At 41.0% G+C, this 21,287-nt stretch overlaps 1 protein-coding gene across 1 annotated transcript; it reads left to right on the forward strand.

Annotated features, from left to right (window-relative positions):
• Positions 1-4,996: 4,996 nt before the first annotated feature.
• Positions 4,997-20,330, forward strand: LOC138879295 (uncharacterized). Its single transcript, XM_070158901.1, has 6 exons — positions 4,997-5,106; positions 5,460-5,635; positions 14,697-15,309; positions 15,715-15,933; positions 15,998-16,704; positions 20,284-20,330. The coding sequence occupies exons 1-6, from the start codon at positions 4,997-4,999 to the stop codon at positions 20,328-20,330; spliced, it is 1,872 nt and encodes a 623-aa protein (XP_070015002.1).
• Positions 20,331-21,287: the final 957 nt, after the last annotated feature.

Below are 21,287 nucleotides of genomic sequence, written 5' to 3' on the forward strand. Positions count from 1 at the left end.
AAAATCGGAGGGATTCTTAAGAAAACAGTAAAGACAACTTTGAAAACTCTTAGATCTATTACAGATCTAAGAAGTCAAGAGCTAAAATTAGGGTTTCAGAGAGAGATAACCCAGATATAGAGAGATTCTGGCATAGAAGCCATGGATCTAGCCGGAAAAAGAAAGATCTTACTTAGACAGACATGGACGGCTTGAGAATGACTTAGAAATCATGGGATGCGAGTGAACCATCTTTTGGTTCCCTTGAAGGCCTCAAAGTAGCAAGGATCTGACATGTGAGGGGCCATGGAGGCTAGGCGTGGTGGTGGAACCACCATTGATACCGGCGAGCCAACGGCCGGCAAATAGGAGCGATGGGTGCACAAAGTGCTTGAGAGAGAATGAGAGAGTGTATCGACAGAGTAAAGAGAGGAAATGAGGGTTTGGAGGGGGGGAGTCTATTAGGTTAAATATGGTATGGGGGGATCTGGACCGTTGATTAGAATTAATCAACTGTCCAGATTGGACCAGGGATTGGGTCGGGTAAGATTTAGGTTTGGGCCTGGGTGTTGGGCTAATTTAATTGGGGTTTTAGGGCTGCTTTAATTGTGTTATAATTGAAATAAAATGGGGCTATTTGTTAAATACCAAATTAAATAGAATGAAATAATTTATAAATATAGCTGATAATTGTACCAAATGAATTTCATGAATAGAAAATAGTTAAAAATAATTATTTAGTATTTAAAAATACAAATGCTTAATATCCGGTCAAAAAATAGTATAAAATTATATGATTGGGCTATAATTGCAAAGTTATTGCAATTATAGCCAAAAGATGAATAATTTGATTTAAATAGGACAATAAATAATAAATTAAATCAAGAGATGCTTTTGAAATCATTTGTAATGTCATTTTGTAATTATTTATTGGGAATAAAATGCTAAATAAATTAATTTTATAGAAAAATACTAATTGCTATTAATGCATGATTTTGAAAGTTTATATGAAATTTAAAAAAAAAATTTGGAAAAATGGGTATCAACAGCTACCCCTCTTTACCCGGGAAGGATGAAAGAGTTTTCGGGTAAAGAAATGATAGTCAATTTTTACCGAGAGAAATAGTTAGAGAGATTAAGCCGCACCTTGGCTTCTGAGCTGCCTACATAGCCCTAGTTTCACAGGAATCAAGCCATATGTAGTTCCAGATCCATCGACGGAGTATACCAATGAAGCCATTTCAAGAACAGACGCAACATCTAGGGCTGGGTGAGTGAACGGTTTACGGGAATGGTTAGGTTTGATATAGCTTGAGGGAACTGGAGCGAGATCACTTCTGCTGGGATAGTCGTTGTTCGCCGGCTTTCCTGCAAATAGAAGCAATACAAACGTATACTGTGCATAAAATATGATGTAAATTCCCGTCGGACCATGAATGTTATCTTTGGACGGTTAGGAATGGCTTCCTCAGACCACGATGTCCTTAGCCATGGGTTGTTTGGTGCAGGATTCGCAAGCCATGAAATGATGTTCTCGGGCTATGAAGATGGTGCCTCCAAACCATAACGCCTTTGAATAATGATATGCAAAAGATTGAAGGAGATCCTCTGGCCACGACATGGTGTTCTCGGACTATAAAGATGGTGCCTCCGAACGATGACGCCTTTGGATGAGTTGGTGATATTTCATCCCATGAAGGATGCAGCAGTATGATGCGGACAAGACAGAGCTCAGTCTTGCGAATTGAAGGCCAGAGCTTATCCCGTAAGAGAATCGAGATAAATAGTGTTTGGGATAGCGCTTAGTATTGAAGAAAATTGGAGGAAGAGCTTAGGCTCGGAAGGCAGAACGATAGCTTTATGCAGATTGGAAGGCAGAATAGTAGCCTTATGCAATGCAGATGCAGATGGAGGTAGAGCTTAAACTCGGAAGGCAGATAGTAGCCTTATGCAAATTTCGAGGCAGAATAGTTGTAACGACCCGCCTGGTCGTTTTTCCCTTTTGAACCTCGTTCCTCTAAATAAAACTTCATGTGCTTGCTTTAGCTAATTTATAATTTGCGGGGATGGTTGGTTCGGGAATTGGAAGAGTTTTGAGCAAAATATGCCCATTTGATTCCTTAGAATTCCCTTAAAAGACTAAGTTTGACTTTGGTCAATGTTTTAAGTAAATAGACATGGATTCGTGATTTGACAGTACCGGAGGGTCCGTGAGAAAATATGGAACCTGGTCATATGTCCGGAATCGAATTCCGAGGTCCCTAGCCCGAGTAATGAATTTTTATTTGAAGTTGTTAATTTGAAGTTTTAAGGATTTAAAGAAACTAAGTAATGATTGATTTCATGGGTATCTGGCTCGTATCTTTGTTCCGAAGCCCGGTACAGGTCTGAAATACCATTTAAGACTTGTTCGTAAAATTTGGTGTCAATCTGAGTAGTTTAAGGGCGTTTTGGCCAGTTAGAGGAAAATTAAGAACTTGAAGTTCATAAGATTGATTCATTTTGTTTTAGGGGGTGATTCCATGATTTAGCGTTGTTTCAGGTGTTCCGAAGGTTCGAGTAGGTACGTCTCGTGATTTCAGACTTGTCGGTATGTTCGGGCGGGGCCTGGGAGCCCCGAGCGTCAATCGGACGAGGCTCGAGTGAAGTGGAATTTTTTTAAAAAAGCTAAAGCTTGATGCTTCTGTCATTACTGCACATGCGGTTGGTGGGCCGCAGGTGCGAGACCGCAGATGCATTTGTGCCATCGCAGAAGCGGCCCAGGCCAGGCCAGGCTAGGAACCGCAGAAGCGGCTCCGCAGATGCGTCCTAGAGACTGCAGATGCGGTCCCAGCTCTTTGTCCCATTTCGCAGGTGCGACCCATATCTCGCAGATGCGGTCCCCTGACCGCAGGTGTGGAAATCGCTGGGCAGTGAGGTTCATTTAATACGGGTTCTAAGTCATTTTTATCACATTTTCACTTCTCCATTGGGCGATTTGGGAGCTTTTGAGAGAAGGACTTCACCTAGCATCTTGAGGTAAGTGTGTGCTGCCTATTTCTAGTTTAATTTCATTATATTAGGTAGATTAAACACTAATATTAACATGAAATCATGGGGTTAGAGCAAAAACCTAGGGTTTTATTGAAACTTAGATTTAACCACGAAATTTGTTATAGAATAAATTAGAAATTCTATATATTATTGATCCTTAGGTTGTACAGAACATCTTCCTTCGAAAAATCTCGGAATCCGGGCACGTGGGCCCGGGGTCGGAATTTAGGAAACTTGTGTGAATGGTTGGGAAATTGCTTAAATAGCTAGAATTCGATCTTGTGAGCCTATATTAACTAGTTCTTACTTCATTTAACTAGTTTGGGATTGTTCGACTCCGAGTTGAGGGCTTGGACTCGTTCTTGGTATTGAAAGAGCACGTTGGAGCGAGGTGAGTCTCCTTTCTAACCTTGTAATAGGGAATTGTCCCCATAGGTGTAATAATTGAGTAAATTCCTACTAAATGCGGGGGATACATACCCACTAGGTGACGAGAGTCTGTCCGTAGCTACTATTATGTTATTTGTCCGGGTAGTGTAGGACCCACATCATGCTATATAGTGAATAACTCTATGTTTTGTGCTCATGTGATCACTTAAGGTATGCTAGAGAATTGGAAAGTAAAAACGGTGAGCATAAATACTTGTTAAACCCTTGCATGACTTTATTTGAATATAAATGCGCCTTCGTGTGTTTTCTTGATATTAATTGATATTTGTGGATCGGGCCGATCGCCTCGGTATGAATAGATGCATCTATGGTTCGTGCCTTTCGACACATTGGTAGTGCACAATTTATTTTCTGTTGGATCGGGCCGTCGACGTCGGCATAATGTGCGCATGATTTCTATGTAAAATCTTATCTATGACTTGACCGACTAAATACTTGAAATGTAAATGGCTAATTGTAAAATTTGTTAAGAACATGACATATTTCCTCTGGTTACAAACTGTTGATTATTTTTTAATTCCATGCTTAGTGTAACTCTACATTATATTATTTACCTTAGTAATTATCAAGTCGATCTCTCCTCTATACTTCTTCGAGATTAGACGGGATACTTATGGGGTCCATATTGTTTATGTACTCATACTACACTTCTGTACTTAATTGTACAGGATCTGAGGTAGGTATATCTAGCTACCAGACTGGTGCGCGTCCCTGATTCATAGACCAAGACTTCCACGGTGAGCTGCTCCCTTCCTGCGCCGTTCAGCAGCTTGATGGGGTCTTTCTTTACTTTTGTTGTCTAATCTATCCCGGACAGTAGGATAGTATTATTCTTTTTTACATTCTACTAGTTTCCCACTACTTGTGACACCAGGTCTTGGCACATACATTAGTAGACAGTTCTTTTGGGTTGTATAACTATTATTAAATATTGCTTATCATCACTTGTCTTAAATTGCAAATTAAGAAATGTTTTAACCAAATTGGGTAAGTAAAATAAGAGTTTACTAATACTTTCGCGTCGGTTTGCCTGACAACGGTGTTGGGCGCCATCACAACCCTTAGTGGATTTTGGATAGTGACAACATGCTATCAAAGCACTAGGTTCACGTAGTTCTCACAAGTCATGGGCAAACCTAATAGTGTCTTGCGGATCGGTATGTATTTATCTTCGAGAGGCTATAGAGTGTTAGGAAATCTGCTCTTTATTCATCTCCTACCATGCATTGGTTGTTATGCTAAATTTTCCCCTTCTATTCTCTCACATATGGTGAGGACACGCACGGCTGATGTTCCAAACCCAGGCGGAGCTGCTCCCCCCATTGCTACAGGTCGAGGCAGAGGCCGGGGGAGGGCACTGGCATGAGGTAGGGGTCGAGGGCGTCCCAGAGTTATCCCAGTAGTACCACCAGCAGGTCCCACGGGAGATCCTATAATCGAGGAGCAGGTCGAGGTGCCCGCAGCTGAGCTCACCCTGGCAGACTTTATAACAGCACTGGGATTCCAGGATGTCATGGGCCGTATACTACGGTTCATGGATTCTATGACTCAAACTGGTTTATTTCCAGTAGATCCAGCTACATCACAGGTAGGAGGGGGAGCAAAAACCCTTATTGCTCAGGCTCCTGGTCATGCAGCTGCAGTGTATCAGACTCCGAGTGCAGTACTCGCAGATGGGGCTCCGCCAGTTGCTATAGTGGCACCCCACCCCAGCCCAGACCAGCTACGGATGGCGATCCGCCGAAGTTATTGGATAGATGGGCTAGGCTTCACCCCTCGGTCTTTGGGGGTGAGCGTCATGAGGATGCTCAGGACTTCATAGACAGGTACAGGGACAGACTGCACAACATGAGGATATTGGAGTCGCATGGAGTTGACTTCACTACTTTTCAGATTAAGGGCAGGGCCCGTAGATGGTGGTAGTCCTATGTTCTTGGCAGGCCAGCAGGTTCCCCTCCCCTCACTTGGAGTCAGTTCGCACAGTTATTCTTGGATAGGTACATTCCACCCACTAAAAGGGAAGAGTTGTGGTATCAGTTTGAGCATCTTGAGAAGGGCCAGATGTCTGTGACCGATTATGAGGCGAGGTTTCCCGAGTTGTCTCGCCATGCACTCATGATACTTCCTAGAGATGTAGAGAGAATGCGGAGATTTGTTGCGGAGTTGCACCCTGGTATTCGATCTAGCATGGCCCGAGAGGTATAGATGGGTATAGAGTATCAGCTAGTGGTAGAGATTGCTCGCAGGATTGAGGGATATTGCCAGAGGGGTAGAGGGCAGACGCAACAGGATAAGAGGGCTCGATTCTCTGAAGAGAGTTCAGAGGTGTCCCGTCTAGGGGTAGAGGTCAGTTGGGGAGGATTCAGCCCAGCAGGCCCCCATATTCAGCACCACCGCCTGCACGAGGTGCTCCCGCGCGCCCATATGTTAGCGACATGCCAGAGAGCTTGTATTTCCTGCCAGCTATTCAGGGTTCCTCCGGGGGGTATTCAGGACCTCAGGGCTCTTCTGATTCTTATTTCAGTGCTATACCGGAGAGTTCATACCGTTCACCGGCCATTCAGGCTTATTCCAGTGGGTCTACAGGCCATCAATGTCATCCATCAAGACACTAGGCCGCCGCACCGCGGGGTTATTTCGAGTGCGGAGATCTTGGCCATATGAGGAGGTACTTCCCCAGGCTTCAAGGCAGGGCAGTACAGCAGGGTCAGCAGCCTATGATTTCAGCACCAGCTGCCCCGCTACCTAGAGGTGAAGGGCAAACTGGTAGGGGTCGTCCTAGAGGTAGAGGCTAGGCAGGGAGAGGTCATCCAGCTATTGCCCAGCTAGGTGGAGGCCAGCCATGTTATGCCCCGCAGTATTATGACGATGTTATACCCTGTGGTATTGTACGCTAAATTTGTCGTAAGGTAATTGCCATTAGTCCAAGGAAAAGATTATTTGGAGATTATAGGGATTATAAGCGATGAGTAAATTCATGAAGGTAAGAGGGTAAGTAATATCGAAGAAATCGAATTTTTGTCGAAGTTTGGCATTTTGAGATAAAATACGACCCGAGTTAAAATGCCCGATATTTATGGACTAGTACCATGCAAGGTACCACATAGCCATAATAGTAAGGTGTATAAAGTATATTAAAAATAAGTAAAATTTTAAGTAATTTGAGATAATTTTTAAGTTATGCGGGTAATTGATTAATTACCGGGTAACAGGACATTACCCGGTTAACTATTAAAATTGGGATAAGTTTAAAACCCCACCCCTAAAACGTGGCAGCAACAACCTCCGTAATAAATGACTCATTAGTCAATATTGGGAATAGGTGGCAACAAACTAAGAAACAAGTCTTGAAATTCAAAAAAAGCTACATACTTATCTTACAAATTAGAATATATATATCTTCAACACTTAAGAGATTAGGAAAACTTTTCATAAAACATTCCATTTCAAGATCGTGAACTACTCCATTATATCAAATCTGATTCCATTTCAAAAATGTAATTCCATTCCAAATCTAATTGCATTCCATTCAAACCATAAAGGTAATATAGATGTTTAGTATTCCATTCCATTTAAAGGCTTTAAACAGAAGCAAAAACCCAAACGTTGGAACTAAGATTACATCTTATTTGGTATTTGGTCTTAAGGCCAAAAACGTGAGAAGCAGAATGAAAATTTCATCCAAATTGCAACAAATCAAGCAAGATTTCGTTCCTCAATTTCAAAGCGCAGAAGCTTAATTCGATTTTTAGGGTTCAATCTATGAAGGTTTCCAACGGAATATTATACGGAGTTTTTCCTACTCCAGGTATGTTAAGGCAATCCCTTCTTTCTTTTGGCATGATCCATATTTTATGAACGAAACGTGCAAATGCACAAATTCCATAAGTGACTCTACTCATAGAAGTAATAGAAATATCTATGTTCTTTAATTCTCATGTGTCATAATATTTTATCATCTGTTCATGGGTCTCAGAAAAATACGAAAGTTGAAAAGATGTTACTTTATGATATTGCTCAAGAGGCAAAGTGGTCTTATGACCTTCCGAATGATTTTATTGACGTACTTTTCATGCATTGCATTCATGTGCATTGACCCATGACCAGATGGCGTTATATACGCGTATATATGTAAATATATGTATATGGAATGGGAAAAGGTTACAACATTATATACGCACCACCACCTGACCAGCTGGTATATGATGATGATATTGCCCACAATGGCCGATATGATATGATGAGATGCCCTCAGAGGCTAATGATATTATGAAATATGTACCTATGTACAACATGACATTCATACGCATATGCATGAAGTTAAAAGTAACTTATAATTTACAAAGTTATTCAGACTTACAGATTGAGTCATGTACTCTATATGTCTTCTTTATCTCTCATGTATTTATTTATGTGCCTTATATACTTAGTACATTATTCGTACTGACGTCCCTTTTACTTGGGGACGCTGCGTTTCATGCCCACAGGTCCTGATAGACAGATCCAAAGCCCTCCAAGTAGGCTATCAGCTCAGCGAAAGATGTTGGTGTGCTCAATTTGCTTCGGAGTTGCTCGTTTGGTTAGTATGATTTAGACGTGTATTGTTTGGTATGGAGGGACTCTGTCCCGACCATTATGACATTTATGTATTCTTAGAGGCTTGTAGACATATGTCATGTACATAAAAGATTGTAGGGCCTTATCGGCCTATGTTTTGAGTTTATAAAGGATCATGTTGCCCTATTAGGCCTGTATGCATGTGTATATGATGATGTATTAAGAAAGATACGTTGCGTTGGTACTCAATTGAGTAAGGTACCGGGTACCCATCCCGGCCCATCGGTTTGGGTCGTGACAAAAGTGGTATCAGAGCAGTTCTGTCCTCGGGAGTCTACAAGCCGTGTCTAGTAGAGTCTTGTTTATGGGTGTGTCGTGCACCACACTTATAAGCAGGATGCTACAAGGCATTTAAGGTTGTCACTCTTTCTTCTTACTCTAGATCGTGTGGTAGAGCTCATTTATAAGAATTCAAATTCCGATTCAAATTCCGGTTGGAAAGAGAGATAGTTGTGGATGAACTAATTCAGAGGAATTAGATTTTTGTATGATGCCTTCAATAAAGTAAATGTGAGGTCTTTAGCAGACCATGTGTGTACTAAAGGGTGTAAGCATCCTGATAAGAAGCCTTAAGGCAAGAATATCTACCCATCTTAATGGTAAAGGGCAATGAGAGATTAAGAAGATAAGTACAAGTTTCAGCAAGTAAAAGGAGCAAGGTGAAAAAAGGTACGAGGTACCCAGTTAATGAAGGTTAACAACATTTATAATTGAGGTAGAGGAACATGAGCTTTTTGAGTTATATTCAATAATAACAAAGGTATATACAATTGGCCGCACCCATTCTAGATATGCCCTATGGGAGTTAACAGAAGTAGTATAAGAAGATATGATGGATGAATTGTTTGCATTAGTAGACATTTTCGAAGGATATTACAAATGTTCTAATAGATCTCTTTATGAGACACCCAGATAGTGCACTATAAAATAGTACATCCAGATATGAGTACTAATAAGGATATGCACTACAAGCCTTGAAGGGATAAATATTACCTTAGTATGGCTCGCGTCCCTAGTAAAGCGAGAACGTTAGGCAACTTGAAGAGCCACTGGATGGAGCAAAGGAAAGCTAAAAGCGAAAGAATGTTGTATTGAAGTTTTCACAAGAAAAGGGATATGCAAGAATATTAGCAAAGTAATGAGAAGAGAGATAAGGAAGCATTATGAATAAGGTGTGATACATGGATAAAAATGGTAGAGCGTTACAGAATCGATAGTCAAATGAAAGAAGAGACAAAAGGTGATGGGACTTAAGAAAACAAAAGATTATAGGCCATAAGGTTATATCCTCATTTCGAGAAATATGTTCGTGACTCCAACGCGACTACTAGAGGGGAGAGTTAATCCCAGAGTAATAGAAATCAGTATGGACCGGTAAACAACAACAATAACAACCCAGTGTAATCCCACAAGTGGGGTCTGGGGAGGGTAATATGTACGCAGACCTTACCTCTACCCGAGAGGCAGAGAGGCTGTTTCTAGGAGACCCTCGGCTCAAAGAGGCAACAAGAGACACTATATTAGTACTATCAATAGACTCATAATAAAACAACATAAAATACCATGAAATCCATAACCTAAATATGAATTAGGGAATGAATGATTGGAAAATACTCGGCATCATCGGAATTTCAAATTTTGTTCCGACAATAATAGAATGGACGACAAAAGAAGATTCATGCGAAATTCGGAGAATGGTCATTCAAGGAGACGCTTCCCTATAGGAAGCAAGGTGAGCAAAGTTAAGCTTAAGATACTGTATGTTCCAGTTAAACTAAGTGTCACCATCACGAGCGAGGGATTTTGTTATCCTTGGTCTAGAAGAATTACCGCAAGGCGAGTAAGGGTCATTGATAATGTGAAAGGACGCCAAAGATGAAGAGGAAAAACATCTATAGGAAGGTCATCATAACTCCAAGTTTTAGTATACCCCTAAAGGGGGGAATATGGAATGATGTGGCATTAAGTCATAATTAAGTGAATAATGAAGGAAGAATGCGATAAAAATGAGAAAGGGATGAGATGATGAAATGTTACAGATATTCTATGGTTCTAGAACATTATGTAAGCACGACGTCAAGAAAAGGAAGAAAGGGTTCCTGCCCAGGATATTATTGATAGATAAGGAGCCAGTACGTGAGGTAAGTTAAGACAAAGAAAATAACCCAAGAAAGATTACGTGAATATAGATATGAGAATAGGCCAACGAATAGTTAGTAGTTGATTCAGGAAGAGCCTAGTAATTACTAGACAAGAGGTTACAGAAAAATCAATAGATCGTGCAAGATAAATAGAATTAACCCCAACATAGGGAATTCAGCCTCGCAGTATGACATTATAATACTTGAGATATATTCATATGGGGAAGTTAAAAGGGTATCGTGCGAGTGCTACGGAAATAAAAGAGAGTTCCACTGGGAAGACAGTCAAAAAAATCAGTTCAAAAGCAACCCACAAGCTCCAGGGCATGGAGGTAAGTAACTACGGATAAGTATAGGCAAGGAAGGACATCAGGAGGTCCGTCGAGTATACAATTTAATAAGCCCACAGCTTTACAAAAGTCAGAGAATCCTCCCCGAGTACTACAATGAAAGACTGGCTGTGGAAATAAGGAAGAAGGCTTCAACCTAAACATAGTAACTCGAAGGAGAAATGGTCATGTAAATGCAGTCTCACAACAAGAATTGTATGCCCTCCAAAAGAAAGTGGAACCTACCATGGCTAATGAACGGGGAGTAAGATCGAAGGTAATATTCAAGACTATATGAGTTGCACAAATTTTTTTGCATGTATGGGAATTAGGATGAGTTAAGTATGCACACGACAAGGGGCAGAAAGACCAGGAAACGTAATTGTACACGTTTAAAGAAAGCTGAGATGGAACGAAAGGAATTATTCGATCAATGATCCAGAGCTAGTACATTATGGATACACTCAAGATTTTGGAGCATTATCCAAGCAACATATTTGTTTACAATCATACAGTCATAAAAGACTCTGGTATAAGTACAAGGAAAGAATCGAGCCCAGGGTATAGACAAAGGATTGAATTATTAGAAGATTGTATCATGGATATTCCATAACGCCCATGAAAGGCTAAGGTAAAAACTGATACCATGTGCCACAGCCCGGAAGATAGCTTAAGCCTACATACAGGCTGATCAGAAGGATGAGGAAACTAAAGAATTACATCACCCAAGTAAATCAGGAGTCTGATTATTGGACCTATTAAAATTATAGGAGTTATGCTTGAGAACATGACATAATCACTCTTAATATCAGATCTTCAAGAGAAATAACACAACAACCATATTATATAACGTCTCCATGATAATCTAGTTGGAAGAGTACCGACCTTATAGGAAGTCAGTACGAAGCTCCCACCGAATTGTGTATGCACCAAAGGTGCAAGTGTTATAATAAGAGCTTCAAGTTATGGACGTGAATTACACCTAGATGGAAGGGAAGTTAGGAAAGAAACAGAAGATACGATGAGAGATTTTAATGTAAGTAAGGTAAAGGTGAACAACGTACGAGATACTCAAAGGCAGAAGATCGTGAATAGTCCATAGTTCGGATCCAATAACTTGGAGTGATAACGACATCGTCAGTGATATGTCTTCCAGCCTATGGTTTCTAAGTACTGAGAGATCTAGATAAGAGAATAGGGAAAAGATGGAGACAATGTGATGTCTCACTTGACGTTCCAGAATAACATAAGAAAATCCATGGTGCAAAGAAGTTGAAGGAAAGTTTATAAATGGATATGTATAGGTCGCAGGCTAAAGTATGGTAGAGTGATAAATTTTTAAGGAAGCATGAGTAAGGATGAGGAAAGGCAAGTGAAAAGGTGATGAGAATGGATAAGTCTTTAGGATTAAGCCCTAGGAGAAAAGTATTACGTAAGGAGTTTAAGGTTATCAGTCGTATATTGTATATCAATATTCTTGAATTCAACAAAGTATCGAGCGAAGAACTTCAGTATACTCATATATGCTCAAAGGAACATCTTATCAAGCTCTATATATGAATCCTAGAGATTGGACACACTTACAAGGTCAAAATTGTACAGGCTGCATGATGAAAGGTAGCAACAGTTATGAGATTGGAGGGATTCCGACTACAAGTTGTGATGTGAGAAGGAGGCCTAAGGGGGGAATGCCCTGGACTTTGGACTCATTCACAGAATAGTAGCCTAGATAGCAAGGGAAGTTCTAAAGTGTTCGGAAGATATAAGTTATGAAAATTATAAGTGCATAAGTCAACATTCGAGGACGAATGTTCCAAAGGAGGGAATAATGTTATGCCCCGCAGTATTACGATGATGTTACACCCTCTAGTATTGTACGTTAAATTTGTCGTAAGGTAATTGCCATTAGTCCAAGGAAAAGATTATTTGGAGATTATATGGATTATAAGTGATGAGTAAATTTGTGAAGATAAGAGGGTAAGTAATATCGAAGAAATAGAATTCTTGTCGAAGTTTGGCATTTTAAGATAAAATATTACCCGAGTTAAAATGCCCGATATTTATGGACTAGTACCATGCAAGGTACCCCATATCCATAATTGTAAGGTGTATAAAATATATTAAAAATAAGTAACATTTTAAGTAATTTGAGATAATTTTTAAGTTATGCGGGTAATTGATTAATTACCGGGTAACAGGACATTACCCGGTTAACTATTAAAATTGGGATAAGATTAAAACCCCACCCCCAAAACGTGGTAGCAACAACCTCCATAATAAATGACTCATTAGTCAATATTGGGAATAGGTGGCAACAAAATAAGAAACAAGTCTTGAAATTCAAAACAAGCTACATACTTATCTTACAAATTAGAAGATATATATCTTCAACACTTAAGAGAGTAGGAAGGCTTTTCATAAAACATTCCATTTCAAGAACGTGAACTACTCCATTATATCAAATCTGAATCCATTTCAAAAATGTAATTCCATTCCAAATCTAATTCCATTCCATTCAAACCATAAAGGTAATATATCAGTTTAGTATTCCATTCCATTTAAAGGCTTTAAACAGAAGCAAAAACCCAAACGTTGGAACTAAGATTACATCTCATTTGGTATTTGGTCTTAAGGCCAAAAACGTGAGAAGAAGAATGATAATTTCATCCAAATTGCAACAAATCAAGCACGATTTCATTCCTCAATTTCAAAGCGCAGAAGCTTAATTCGATTTTTATGGTTCAATCTACGAAGGTTTCCAACAGAATATTATACAGAGTTTTTCCTACTCCATGTATGTTAAGGCTATCGCTTCTTTCTTTTGGCATGATCCATACGATATGAACAAAATGTGCAAATGCACAAATTCCATGAGTGACTCTTCTCAGAGAAGTAATAGAAATATCTATGTTCTTTAATTCTCATGTGTCATAATATTTTATCATCTGTTCATGGGTCTCAGAAAAATACGAAAGTTGAAAAGATGTTACTTTATGATATTGCTCAAGAGGCAAAGTGGTCTTATGACATTACGAATGATTTTATTGACGTACTTTTCATGCATTGCATTCATGTGCATTGACCCATGACAAGATGGCATTATATACGCGTATATATGTAAATATATGTATATGGAATGGGAAAAGGTTACGGCGTTACATACGCACCACCACCTGATCAGCTGGTATATGATGATGATGTTGCCCACAGTGGCCGAAATATGATTCAAACGCCGTTATATACGCATATATATGTAAGTATGATTCAAACGGCATTATATATGCTTATATATGTATGTATATATGTATATGGGACATGGAAAAGGTTATGGCGTTATATACGTACCACCACCTGATTAGCTGGTATACGATGATGATTTTGCCCATAGTGGCCGATATGATATGATGGGATGCCCTCAGAGGCTGATGATATAATGAAATATGTACCTATGCACAACATGACATTCATACGCATATGCATGACTTTAAGAGTAATTTATGATTTACAAAGTTATTCAGACTTACAGGTTGAGTCATGTACTCTATATGTCTTCCATATCTCTCATGTATTTATTTATGTTCCTTACATACTCAATACATTATTTGTACTGACATCCCTTTTGCTTGGGGACACTGCATTTCATGCCCGCAGGTCCCGATAGACAGATCGAGAGCCCTCCAAGTAGGCAATCAGCTCAACGAAAGATGTTGGTGCGCTCCATTTGCTTCGCAGTTACTTGTTTGGTTATTATGATTTAGACGTGTATTGTTTGGTATGGTGGGACTCTGTCCCGACCCTTATGACATTTATGTATTCTAAGAGGCTTGTAGACATATGTCGTGTACATAAAAGATTGTACGGCCTTGTCGGCCTACGTTTTGAGTTTATAAAGGATCATGTTGGCCTATTAGGCCCGTATGCATGTGTATATGATGATGTATTAAGAAAGATATGTTACGTTGGTACTCAGTTGAGTAAGGTACCGGGTACCCGTCCCGGCCCATCGGTTTGGGTCGTGACAAGCCAGCTAGCGCTCCAACTAGATTCTATAACCTTCCGGCCAGGCTAGATGCATTGGCCTCAGATGCCGTCATCATATTTATTATCTCTGTCGGCGGTAGAAATGCTTCGGTATTATTTTACCCAGGGTCTACTTATTCTTATGTATCATCTTTGTTTGCTCGTTTCCTGGTTATTTCTCCTGAGCCTTTGGGCACTCCTGTTTATTTGTCCACTCATGTGGGTGATTCGGTGGTTGTAGATCGGATCTACCAGTCCTGTATGGTAATACTCTATGGCATTAAGACTAGTGCGGATCTCCAGTTGTTTGATATGATTGACTGTGAGATCATCATGGGCATGTATTGGTTGTCCCTCTATCATGCCATCCTAGATTGCCATGCCAAGACTGTTTCACTAGTGATGCTAGGGTTACCAAGGTTGGAGTGGAAGGGTTCCGCAGTCGATACATCTAGTAGGGTTATTTCTTTCCTAAAGGCTCGACAAATGGTCAAGAAGGGGTGTCTGGGTTATCTAGCTTATGTTAGGGACACCACCGTAGAGTCTCCGATGATTGATTCTGTTCCGGTGGTTCGAGAGTTCACCGATGTGTTTCCTTTTGATCTCCCTAGCATGCCACCAGATCATGATATTGATTTCTACATTGATTTGTCTCCAGGCACCCAACATGTATCTATCCCACCGTACCGTATGGCTCCAAAGGAGTTGAAGGAGAAGCTTGATGAATTGTTAGCGAAGGGGTTTGTTAGACCCAATGTATCGCCTTGGGGTGCACCCGTGTTATTTGTGAAGAAGAAGGATGGGACTATGCGGATGTTCATTGATTACCACCAGTTGAACAAAGTCACCATCAAGAACAAGTATTCGTTGCCCCGTATCGATGATTTATTCGACCGGTTGCAGGGTGCTAAGGTGTTCTCCAAGATTGACTTGAGGTTAGGGTATCATCAGCTGAAGATTCAGGACTCGGATGTCCCGAAGACTGCATTCCGGACTAGATATGGCCATTATAAGTTCCTGGTGATGTCCTTTGGCTTGACTAATGCCCCAACAACATTCATGGACTTGATGAACTGGGTATTCGTAACTTATATTGATTAATTTGTCATCGTCTTCATTGATGACATATTGATATACTCTCGTAGCCTGGGGGAGCACGAGCAGCATTTGATGGTAGTGCTTCAGACCTTGCGAGAGCAGAAGCTATATGCTAAGTTCTCCAAGTTAAAGTTCTGGATAGAGTCAGTGGCATTCTTGGGGCATAATGTATCAGGAGAAGGTATTAAGGTGGACCCCAAGAATATTGAGGCTGTTCAGGGTTGGCCACGTCCTACTTCGGTGGCCGAGATTAGGAGTTTCCTAGGGTTAGCAGGTTATTACAGACGATTCGTGCAGGGCTTTTTCATATATTGCATCACCTCTGACTAGATTGTCCCAGAAGGGTGCTCCTTTCCAGTGGTCCAATGATTGTGAGGAGAGCTTTCAGAAGCTGAAGATAGCCTTGACTACAACACCAGTTCTTGTGTTGCCTTCCGGTTCAGGGATGTATACGGTATATTGTGACGCTTCGCGCGTTGGATTGGGATGTGTATTGATGCAGGATGGGCGAGTTATTGCCTATGCTTCGTGCCAACTGAAGGTTCATGAGAAGAATTATCCTGTGCACGACCTAGAGTTGGACACGATCATTCATGCTCTTAAGATATGGAGGCATTATCTGTATGGGATGTCATGTGATATTTATATGGATCATCGCATCTTACAGTATTTGTTCAAACAGAGGGATCTTAATTTGAGGCAGCACAGGTTGCTTGAGTTACTGAAGGATTATGACCTCACCATTCTTTATTATCCGGGCAAGGCTAATGTGGTCGGGGATGCCTTAAGCAGGAAGGCAGAGAGTATGGGTAGCTTGGTATTCATTCCAGCAGAGGAGAGGCCACTATCTTTGGACATCCAGTCCTTGGCTAACAAATTTGTGAGGTTGGATATTTCAGAGCCAAGTCGAGTTCTTGCATGCGTTGTTGCTCAGTATTTAATATTGGGGCAGATCAAGGCCCGACAGTTCGATGATCCACATTTGGTAGTTCTTAGAGAGACAGTGCTTCAGGGTAGTGCCAAAGAGGTTTCTATTGGTGAGTATGGTGTTTTTCGAATCCGGGGTCGTCTATGTGTTCCTAATGTTGATGGTCTGAGGAAGAGAATACTAGAGGAGGCACACAGTTCGCGGTATTCCATTCATCTGCGTGCTACAAAGATGTATCGTGACTTGAGACAACATTATTGGTGACAGAGAATGAAGAAAGACATAGTGGAGTATGTGGCTAGGTGTTTGATTTGCCAGCAGGTCAAGTACGAGCACCAGAGGCCGGGTGGCCTACTTTAGCAGATGCTTATACTAGAGTGGAAGTGGGAGCGTATTACTATGAATTTTGTAGTTGACTTGCCCCGGACCTCACAGAAGTTTGATGTAGTATGGGTCATCGTGGATAGGTTGACAAAGTCGGCACACTTTATACCGGTTGTGACTACTTATACTTCGGAGAGACTGGCTCAGATTTACATTCGGGAGATAGTTCGGTTGCACGGTGTGCCTATTTCCATCATATCAAATAGAGACCCTCAGGTCACTTCTCATTTCTAGAGATCTGTTTAGGGTGAGTTGGGGGACCCACGTGGAGCTTAGAACAACATTTTACCTACAGACCGACGGGCAGTCAGAGAAACAATTTAGATCATGGAGGACATGCTTAGAGCATGTGTGATTGACTTCGGAGGACAGTGGAATCAATTCTTGCCTTTGGCAGAGTTTGCTTACAACAATAGCTATCAGTCCAACATTGAGATGGCTCCATTTGAGACTTTATACGGTCGGCGGTGTCATTCTCCTATTGTGTGGTTTGAGCCTGGTGAGGCTATGTTATATGGTATAGATTTGATATAGGATGCCTTGGATAAGGTAAAGTTGATTCAGGAAAGGCTTCCCACAGCTCGGTCCAGACAGAAGAGTTACGCAGATCAGAAGGTGCGTGATGTATCATTCATGGTTGGCGAGAAGGTTCTCTTGAAAGTCTCGCCAATGAAAGGCATTATGAGGTTCGGGAAGAAGGGCAAGTTGAGCCCAAGGATTATTGGTCCCTTTGAGGTGTTGAGGCGAGTTGGGGAGGTTTCCAATGAGCTTGCTTTACCCCCTCCCGCTTATCGGGATTTCATCGAGTTTTTCATGTATCGATGCTTCAGAAGTATCATGTCGACTTATCTCACGTGTTGGACTTCAGTACTATTTAGCTGGACGAGAGTTTGGGTTATGAGGAGGAGCCAATTGCCATTATTGATAGACAGGACCACCAGTTGAGGTCCAAGAGGATTTATGCGGTAAAGGTAAAGTGGAGTGGCCAACCAGTTGATGAGGCGACCTGGAAGTCCGAGGAGGACATGTAGAGCAGATATCCCCATTTATTTAACAGGTCAGGTACATTATTATGTCTGTTCGAGGACGAACATTTGTTTAAAAGGTGGAGAATGTAACGACCCGCCTGGTCATTTTGCGCTTTTGAACCCGTTCCCCTAAATAAAATTTCCCGTTCTTGCTCTAGCTAATTTAGGACATGCGGGGACGGTTGGTTCGGGAACCGGAAGAGTTTTGAGCGAAATATGCCCATTTGATTCCTTAGAATTCCCTTAAAAGACTAAGTTTGACTTTGGTCAATGTTTTGAGTAAACAGACCCGGATTCATGATTGATGGTTTTGGAGGGTCAATGGGAAAATATGGGACCTGGGCGTATGTCCGGAATCAAATTTCGAGGTCCCTAGCCCGAGTAATGAATTTTTATTTGAAATTGTTAATTTGAAGTTTTAAGGATTTAAAGAAACTAAGTAATGATTGATTTCATGGGTATCAGGCTCGTATGTTGGTTCCGAAGCCCGGTACAGGTATGAAATATCATTTAAGAATTGTTCGTAAAATTTGGTGTCAAATCCGAGTAGTTTAAGGGCGTTTTGACCCGTTATAGGAAAATTAAGAACTTGAAGTTCATAAGTTTGATTCATTTGATTTTAGGGGGTGATTCCTAGATTTAGCATTGTTTCGGGTGTTCTGAAGGTTCGAGTAGGTCCGTCTCGTGATTTCAGACTTGTCGGTATGTTCGAGCGGGGCTCGGGAGCCCCGAGCGTCAATCGGACGATGCTCGAGTGAAGTGGAAATTTTTAGAAAGAGCTGAAGCTTGCTGCTTCTATCATAACCGCACATGTGGTTGCTGGGCCGTAGGTGCGAGATCGCAGATGCGGTTGCGCCATCGCAGAGGCGGCCTGGGCCAGGCCAGGCCAGGAACCGCAGAAGTGGCTTCGCAGATGCGTCCTGGAGACCGCAGATGCTGTCCCAACTCTTTGGCCCATTTTTGCAGGTGCGGCCCATCTCTTGCAGATGCGGTACCGCAGATGCAGTCCCCTGACCGCAGGTGCGGAAATCGCTGGGTAGCGTGGTTCATTTAATATGGGTTCTAAGTCATTTTTATCACATTTTCACTCCTCTATTAGGCGATTTGGGAGCTTTTGAGAGAAGGACTTCACCTAGCATCTTGAGGCAAGTGTGTGCTACCTATTTCTAGTTTAATATCGTTGTCTGAGGTAGATTAAACACTAGTATTAAGGTGAAATCATGGGGTTAGAGAAAAAAACCTAGGGTTTTAATGAAACTTAGCTTCAACCACGAAATTTGTTATGGAATAAATTAGAAATCATATATTATTGATCCTTAGGTTGTAGAGAACAACTTCCTTCAAAAAATGTCGGAATTCGGGCACGTGGGCCCGGGGTGGGAATTTAGGAAACTTGTGTTAATGGTTGGGAAATTGCTTAAATAGCTAGAATTCGATCTTGTGAGCCTATATTAACTAGTTCTTACTTCATTTAACTAGTTTGGGATTGTTCGACTCCGAGTTTAGGTCTTGGACTCATTCTTGGTATTGGAAGAGCACTTTGGAGCGAGGTGAGTCTCCTTTCTAACCTTGTAAGAGGTAATTGTCCCCATAGGTGTATTAATTGAGTAAATTGTTACTAAATGCGGGGGCTACGTACGCACTAGGTGACGAGAGTCCGTGCGTAGCTACTATTTTATTAATTGTCCGGGTAGTGTAGGACCCACATCATGCTATATAGTGAATATCTCTATGTTTTGTGCTCATGTGATCATTAGGGTATGTTAGAGACTTGGAAGGAAAAACGGTGAGCATAAATACTTGTTAAACCCTTGCATGACTTTATTTGAATATAAATGCCCCTTCGTGTGTTTTCTTAATATTAATTGATATTTGTGGATCGGGTCGATCGCCTCGGGTTTGAATAGATGCATCTATAGTTTGCGCCATTCGCCCCTCTGGCAGTTCACAATTTATTTTCTGTTGGATCGGGCCATCGACCTCGGCATAATGTGTGCATGATATCTATATGAAATCTTATCTATGACTTGACTGGCTAAAAACTTGAAATGTAAATGGCTAATTGTACAATTTGTTAAGAACATGACATATTTCCTTTGGCTACAAACTGTTGATTATTTGTGACTTCCATGCTTAGTGTAACTCTACATTGTATTATTGACCTTAGTAAGTGTCAAGTCGACCTCTTGTCTCTACTTTTTCGAGATTAGACGGGATACTTACGGGATACATATTGTTTATGTACTCATACTACACTTCTATACTTAATTGTACAGGATATGAGGCAGGTATATCTGGCTACCAGACTGGTGCGTGTCCCTAATTCATAGACCGAGACTTCCATGGTGAGCTGCTCCTTTCCTGCACCGTTCAGCAGTTTGATGGGGTCTTTCTTTACTTTTGCTGTCTAATCTATCTCAGACAGTAGGGTAGTATTATTCTTTTGTGCATTCTACTAGTTGCCCACTACTTGTGACACCAGGTCTTGGCACACACATTAGTAGACAGTTCTTTTGGGATGTATAACTATTATTAAATATTGCTTATCATCACTTGTCTTAAATTGCAAATTAAGAAATGTTTTAACCAAATTGGGTAAGTAAAATAAGAGTTTACTAATACTTCTGCGTCGGCTCGCCTGACAACGGTGTTGGGCGCCATCACGACCCTTAGTAGATTTTGGGTCGTGACAATAGTAGCCTTATGCAATGCAGATGCAGATGGAGGTAGAGCTTAAAATCGGAAGGCAGAATGGTAGCCTTATGCAAATTTGTAGGAAGAATAGAAGCCTTATGCAGTGTAGATGCAGATGGAGGTACAACTTAATCTCAGAAGGCAGAATGACAGCCTTATGCAAATTGGAAGGTAAAATAGTAGTCTTATGCAATGCAGATGCAGATGGAGGTAGAACTTAACCTCGGAAGGAAGAATGACAGCCTTTTGCAAATTGGAAGGCAGAATAGTAGCCTTATGCAATGCAGATGGAGACAGTGTTTAGTCTCAGAAGGCAAGAATATTAGCCTTATGCAAGAAATAAGATAACAAATGACAATAGAGTTTTCTTAGCTGATAGCAGATTGCGGCGTTGTGATTACTGGCAGCATTGTGACATACAGAACACCACTGGTGTGTGCCGATAGCAAATGCTGGCAAGTGCAACGGTTCTGATAATCGTATTCTTGAGCAATGCTTGTCCCATGGGTGCACAATACATTTATTGATTTCGCAACTCTAGTGCCTTCATCCAAAGAAAAATCGTGAGTTTTGTAAAGAGGAGGTT

Source organism: Nicotiana sylvestris, chromosome 10 (genome assembly GCF_000393655.2).
Source record: "Nicotiana sylvestris chromosome 10, ASM39365v2, whole genome shotgun sequence".
In the NCBI taxonomy this organism is placed as follows: domain Eukaryota; kingdom Viridiplantae; phylum Streptophyta; class Magnoliopsida; order Solanales; family Solanaceae; genus Nicotiana; species Nicotiana sylvestris.